The sequence below is a fragment of the Micromesistius poutassou genome (genome assembly GCF_964030765.1).
Source record: "Micromesistius poutassou genome assembly, contig: SCAFFOLD_5933, whole genome shotgun sequence".
NCBI classification, from domain to species: Eukaryota; Metazoa; Chordata; class Actinopteri; order Gadiformes; family Gadidae; genus Micromesistius; species Micromesistius poutassou.
The window spans coordinates 699-7840 of NW_028178001.1; the positions used below are offsets into that span (position 1 = coordinate 699).

Consider the following 7142-nt stretch of genomic DNA (forward strand, 5'->3'; position numbering starts at 1 on the left):
CACACACACACACACACACACACACACACACACACACACACACACACACACACACACACACACACACACACACACACACACACACACACACACACACACACACACACACCATTTATTCTTTCTGGTTGAGAGCAGTTTGTACTAAAGTAACCACATTTATAAAGTGTATTCATCATTCCATTTGGAGGACAAGTTAAAGCTTTATTGATACTTTATGGAGACAAAGCTGTGTCACCCTGTCTGAGAACAGGAAGAGGAAGTGGGGAGATGACATCATCACAGACAGTAGAACTTCCTTCACATGGATGTGAAACAGGATCTTAAACAAATTCTCCTTTCTCAATAGCTACAACTCAATTAGATATTGTTTGGTTAGAGTCAGGAGAAGTCCGCTGTGTTTGGTACGCTAAGACCGTTTCTTCACATGTTCTAACATTGTGTAGAACCAGGGAGTGTTTTGTCAGCAGGGAAAAGACCAACAGAAATGCATCAGGCAGGAGCAGCACTTACTGGAGTCTAGAATAACCAGTTTGAAGAAGAGGCTGATAACTGACCTGAGAGTTTCCAGTGTACAGTGTGGACTCCCCAGTCCAGCAGAGAGCAGCTTCACTCCTGAAGCCTTCAGACGATTGCTACTCAGGTCCAGCTCTTTCAGACTAGAGGAGTTGGAGCTGAGAACTGAGGCCAGAGAAGCACAGCCTTCCTGTGTGATCAGGCAGCCAGACAACCTGCACACACACACACACACACACACACACACACACACACACACCATTTATTCTATCTGGTTGAGAGCAGTTTGTACGAATGCACTTTATAAAGTGTATTCATCATTCCATTTGGAGGACAAGTTAAAGCTTTATCAATACTTTATGGAGACAAAGCTGTGTCACCCTGTCTGAGAACAGGAAGAGGAAGTGGGGAGATGACATCATCACAGACAGCAGAACTTCCTTCACATGGATGTGAAACAGGATCTTAAACAAATTCTCCTTTCTCAATAGCTACAACTCAATTAGATATTGTTTGGTTAGAGTCAGGAGAAGTCCGCTGTGTTTGGTACGCTAAGACCGTTTCTTCACATGTTCTAACATTGTGTAGAACCAGGGAGTGTTTTGTCAGCAGGGAAAAGACCAACAGAAATGCATCAGGCAGGAGCAGCACTTACTGGAGTCTAGAATAACCAGTTTGAAGAAGAGGCTGATAACTGACCTGAGAGTTTCCAGTGTACAGTGTGGACTCCCCAGTCCAGCAGAGAGCAGCTTCACTCCTGAAGCCTTCAGACGATTGCTACTCAGGTCCAGCTCTTTCAGACTAGAGGAGTTGGAGCTGAGAACTGAGGCCAGAGAAGCACAGCCTTCCTGTGTGATCAGGCAGCCAGACAACCTGCACACACACACACACACACACACACACACACACACCATTTATTCTATCTGGTTGAGAGCAGTTTGTACGAATGCACTTTATAAAGTGTATTCATCATTCCATTTGGAGGACAAGTTAAAGCTTTATCAATACTTTATGGAGACAAAGCTGTGTCACCCTGTCTGAGAACAGGAAGAGGAAGTGGGGAGATGACATCATCACAGACAGCAGAACTTCCTTCACATGGATGTGAAACAGGATTGTACTGGTCTGGGTGGATCTGAGCAGCAATCCCACTATCCAGTTCAGCTAAACTAATTGTTAATGAATAACTCCATGAAGCAGGGTGCCGATTATGAATGTTTACTCAAATTCAAAGAGTGAAACTGAAACACAAATGTAAATATATATATCAGTTACGAAACTGGATGCACTAAAAATACAAATACACAATATAACATATTGCAATAACTAAGTGCACAAAGGTTGGAGCTTTGCTGTATCACTCCACAGACAATAAACAGATAGGGAAAACATAGCTAGTGCCATATAAAGTGGTACAAATCGGCCATCCAATAACCAAAACAATGCTGTTGATGCGTAGGTAAGGACCTAACAAGCTGCAGTACTTACAAGCATTGCGATTATACAGCTAGCAAGACGAGGATGGTGGAAGATATGATTTTTAGTGTTAAGGTAACTAAGTAGGCATTGGAATCACTTCCTGAATAGCCACTTCCGGTTTGACCGGAAGTACTAACAAATAAAGGCGACTCGATAAAATAAAAGCCACAGCTTAAAAAAGAATAGGGTCCAGAACAAGGATCTTAAACAAATGCTCCTTTTTCAATAGCGACAACTCAATGAGATATTGTTCGGTTATAGTCAGGAGAAGTCCGCTGTGTTTGGTACGCTAAGACCGCTTCTTCACATGTTCTAACATTGTGTAGAACCAGGGAGTGTTTTGTCAGCAGGGAAAAGAGCAACAGAAATGCATCAGGCAGGAGCAGCACTTACTGGAAGCTAGAATAACCAGTTTGAAGAAGAGGCTGATAACTGACCTGAGAGTTTCCAGTGTACAGTGTGGACTCCCCAGTCCAACAGAGAGCAGCTTCACTCCTGAATCCTTCAGATCATTGGTACTCAGGTCCAGCTCTCTCAGACTAGAGGAGTTGGAGCTGAGAACTGAGACCAGAGCTTTACAGCATCTCTTTGACAGATTACAGCCATTCAGCCTTGGCCAAAAGTAAACAGAACATGTTAGGAACTGTGATTAAAATAACACATCTTTAACTTATTACATAATGAAGGAATGTTATTAGTTGAAAAAAGATTTCATCAATCATTAGATGTTCAAATGTTTATTATGTTTCAGGTGTAAAATGTTAAATATTTTTTATTTGTATTTGAAAATGTTTTTGTAAATGAATACTACTTCTATATTATGTTATTTTTAATATGCTCTTATGTGTACTGTTATACATTATTCCTATGTTTTGTATATTATTATCATTTTATATTCTTCTAGTATGTTTATTATGTTGTGAGTAGAATAGTAATACATGTTGTTATGAACCTACAGATGTCTTTTGCATATTATTTTAACCTTATATTCCAGTTTTATGTATATTGTGTTGTGTGTATTGTTATACATGTTATAAGTGAACCTACAGAGATGTTTTGGAGGCTTTGACCACTGGCAGCAGCCTCAGAAGACCCTCCTCTGAAGCAGAGTATTTCTTCAGGTCAAACACGTCCAGCTCCTCTTCTGATGTCAGTAGGATGAAGACCAGAGCTGACCACTGAGCAGGGGAGAGAGATTCTCTGGAGACACTTCCTGATGTGAGGTACTTTTGGATCTCCTCCACTAGAGAATGGTCGTTCAGCTCATTCAAACAGTGGAGCAGGTTTATGCTTCTCTCTGGAGAGAGATCTCCATTTAACTTCTTCTTGATGTAGGACACTGTTTCCTCATGTGTGCATGAGGTGTCTTTCCCTTCCAGTCCACTTCCTGTCTTTCCCAGCAGACCTTGTAGAAGATTCTGATTGGTCTCCAGAGAGAGGCCCAGGAGGAAACGGAGGAACAAGTCCAGGTGTCCGTTCTTACTTTGTAAGGCCTTGTCCACAGCACTCTGGTAAAGTTTGAGCTTTCTTTTTGTTGTTTCTTTGTTTCTCACAAGAATAGACCAGAGCGATTGCAGTTGTCCTAAAAGCAGATTGACACCAGTCTCGATGAAGGACAGAAAGACATAAAGGGCAGCCAGAAACTCCTGGATGCTCAGATGGACAAAGGAGAAGACCTTGTCCTGGTACAGCCCACACTCCTCTTTAAAGATCTGGGTGAACACTCCTGAGTACACTGAGGCTGCTCTGATATCGATGTCACACTCTGCCAGGTCGGCCTCGTAGAAGATCAGGTTGCCTTTTGCCAGCTGGTTAAAAGCCAGTTTTCCAAGAGAAACAATGATCTCCCTGCTCTCTGAACTCCAGTGTGGATCCGTTTCCGCTCTCCCATGGTACTTCCTGTCCCTCTGTATGGACTGAAGCCTCAGAAAGTAGATGTACATCTGAGTCACAGTCTTGGGCTTCTCTTCTATCTGAGATTTTTTGAAGATGTCCTCCAGAACTGTAGCAGTGATCCAACAGAAGACTGGGATGTGACACATGATGTGGAGGCTTCGTGATTTCTTCACGTGGGAGATGATTGTGTTGGCCAGCGTCTCCTCTCTGAATCTCTTCCTGAAGTACTCCTCCTTCTGTGGGTCGGTGAACCCTCTCACCTCTGTAACCATGTCAACACACTCAGCAGGGATCTGATTGGCTGCCGCAGGGCGTGTGGTTATCCAGATGCGAGCGGAGGGAAGCAGGTTGCCCCTGATGAGGTTTGTCAGCAACACGTCCACTGAGGTCGGCTTTGTGACATCAGTCCAGGTCTGGTTGTTCTGGAAGTCCAGAGGAAGTCGGCACTCATCTAGACCATCCAAGATGAAGACAACTTGGAACCGGTCAAATCTGAAGATTCCTGCTTCTTTGGTCTCAATAAAGAAGTGATGAAGAAGTTCCACCAAGCTAAACTCTTTCCCTTCCAGTAAATTCAACTCTCTGAAAGTGAATATAAATGTGAAGTGTATGTCGTGGTTAGTTTTGCCTTCAGCCCAGTCCAGAGTGAACTTATGTGTCAAGATGGTTTTACCAATGCCGGCCACTCCAGTTGTCATTATTGTTCTGATTGGTTGATCTTGTCCAGGTAAGGGTTTAAAGATGTCTTCACATTTGATTGGTGTTTCTTCCTTGGCCGGTCTCCTGGAAGCTGTTTCAATCAGTCTGACCTCATGCTCCTGGTTGACCTCTCCACTGCCTCTCTCTGTGATGAAGAGCTCTGTGTAGATGTCATTCAGACCTGTTGGCTGTCCTGCTTTAGGGATTCCCTCAAACACACACCTGCATTTCTCTTTCAGATGAGACTTGATTTTATGTTGGCACTCAACAGCAACAGTTTCTATGACAAAACAATGGTTGACATTATTGGACACATTTGAATTATTCCTGTACAATTCTAAACTTCATGATATTTATATAGCTATATCAATTCTACTTAAGAGGTGTCTTATAACCTGTTAAGTAGTGCTATCATTGTTGTGTATCAGTAGAAAGTGACTGATGCAAGATGCTGATATAACAAGATAGTGTTGCATCTCTTCCACTGAGTTATGCTCTGGTATATATATGTTTTTAGCATTTTCACTTATTGATGACCGGATGGCAACCTGGAAATTCTACTAGATACAACCTGGAATATTGCCCCCCATTCCCTTTCACACATGACTTCATGCAGGAAATGTTCAGGAACATTTAGAACAGCAAGAATGCATTTGTGATATTGTGAATCTCTTACCGCCCCTCAGTGTGTCGGCCAGTTCCTCCTGGTTCATCTCCATCAGGCAGAGCTTTGTGATGTCTACCACTCCCTCTATGGCGCGCCTCCTCTGCTCCTTCTTCTTACCATCCACCTCCTCCTCCTCCTCCCTCTGACTCTCTGAGCATTGTGGGTAATCTGGGAAGAGATCCCTCCAGAGCTTCTTTAGCTCCTTGTCTAGAAAAGCGTGTGCGTTCTCCTCAGCCCTCTGGAACAGAACAAACATCAAGGAGAACTTTAGTGTGAACTCACTGAGGACATCAGAAGCATCAGTCCTGGATTCACGTCCCGCTGGTCTGAAGAGGGAAGCCTGGAGACTATTAGCTCCACAAGAGATGCTTTCTAATGTTCATGTAGAGCTAAAGTCAAACGTCTGGTGGACATTTACACACCTTGATCAGCTCTGTTTGATGCTGCTGTACAGACTGAGCACTAGTGACCTTTGACCTCTGGTGGGGTTGTCTGTTGAGAGAACACACACACACACACACACACACACACACACCTTAGATCTATTTTATTTTTCCTAACTTATAAACATCAATATTGTAGAGTCTAGTAACAACCAATGGTCTGTTTTCATCGTCTGTTTGAATCTCCTACCTCTCCTCTCTGGAGGGGCGTCCATCTTTAAACGTAGCAGGATCATCCATAGATTGGTCACTCTTCATGGAGACACAGCTGGGTCCAGGGGAGTCTGCTCTCTGCTGCTGGACTCTTCTAGAAAAAAAAGAACCAGGATCACAGGAGGGAGAGAGAGAGAGTATATTATTGTCTGCAATTATGTTTATATTTATATTGGTCAAGTATTCTGTGTAGTTGTATTTATTTAGTTATTATTCTACGATTTTGGTCATTATTTTATTATAAATTTTTACCGTTTTCTTTTTATCTCTCTTTTGCTGTACTTTTGACTATTGAGCTGCAATAACAAGAGAGATTTCCCTTGTGTGGGATTTATAAAGTGGATTGTATCTTATCTGCTTGTCGATGTTTTATTGGTAAATGGCTGTGTGTGTGTGTGTGTGTGTGTGTGTGTGTGTGTGTGTGTGTGTGTGTGTGTGTGTGTGTGTGTGTGTGTGTGTGTGTGTGTGTGTGTGTGTGTGTGTGTGTGTGTGTGTGTGTAAGGAGTACAGATAAACTGTAATCCTCTTCAGTTAGTTAATGATTGATTGTGAGAGAGAGTATCAGTAGAGTCTGATAACAACCAACTGGTCTGTTGTCATGGTCTGTTTGAAACTCCTACCTCTCCTCTCTGGAGGGGCGTCCATCTTTAAAGACAGGAGGTTCATCCATAGACCATTCACTCTTCATGGAGACACAGCTGGGTCCAGGGGAGTCTGCTCTCTGCTGCTGGACTCTTCTAGAAAAACAAGAACCAGGATCAGACCATGTCAACCACATCACTAAAACAGCCTTATCCCTCCTCTCATTACCACCATGTCAACCACATCACTAAAACAGCCTTATCCCTCCTCTCATTACCACCATGTCAACCACATCACTAAAACAGCCTTATCCCTCCTCTCATTACCACCATGTCAACCACATCACTAAAACAGCCTTACCCCTCATCTCATTATCACCATGTCAACCACATCACTAAAACACCCTTATCCCTCCTCGCATTATCACCATGTCAACCACATCACTAAAACAGCCTTATCCCTCCTCTCATTATCACCATGTCAACCACATCACTGAAACAGCCTTATCCCTCCTCTCATTATCACCATGTCAACCACATCACTAAAACAGCCTTATCCCTCCTCTCATTACCACCATGTCAACCACATCACTAAAACAGCCTTATCCCTCCTCTCATTACCACCATGTCAACCACATCACTGAAACAGCC

The 7142-nt window shown here is 43.0% G+C and overlaps 1 protein-coding gene across 1 annotated transcript; it reads right to left on the bottom strand.

Annotated features, from left to right (window-relative positions):
• Positions 1-1138: 1138 nt before the first annotated feature.
• Positions 1139-6757, bottom strand: LOC311374874 (NLR family CARD domain-containing protein 3-like; the record flags this gene model as incomplete). The annotated part of the gene is made up of 7 exons (XM_084490624.1): positions 6566-6757; positions 5888-5991; positions 5677-5746; positions 5264-5492; positions 3040-4867; positions 2430-2603; positions 1139-1386 (listed from the first exon to the last, which is right to left on the bottom strand). Coding segments are annotated over exons 1-7 (2776 nt in total), but the record flags the coding sequence as incomplete, so codon positions are not given.
• Between the last annotated feature and the right edge of the window lie 385 nt (positions 6758-7142).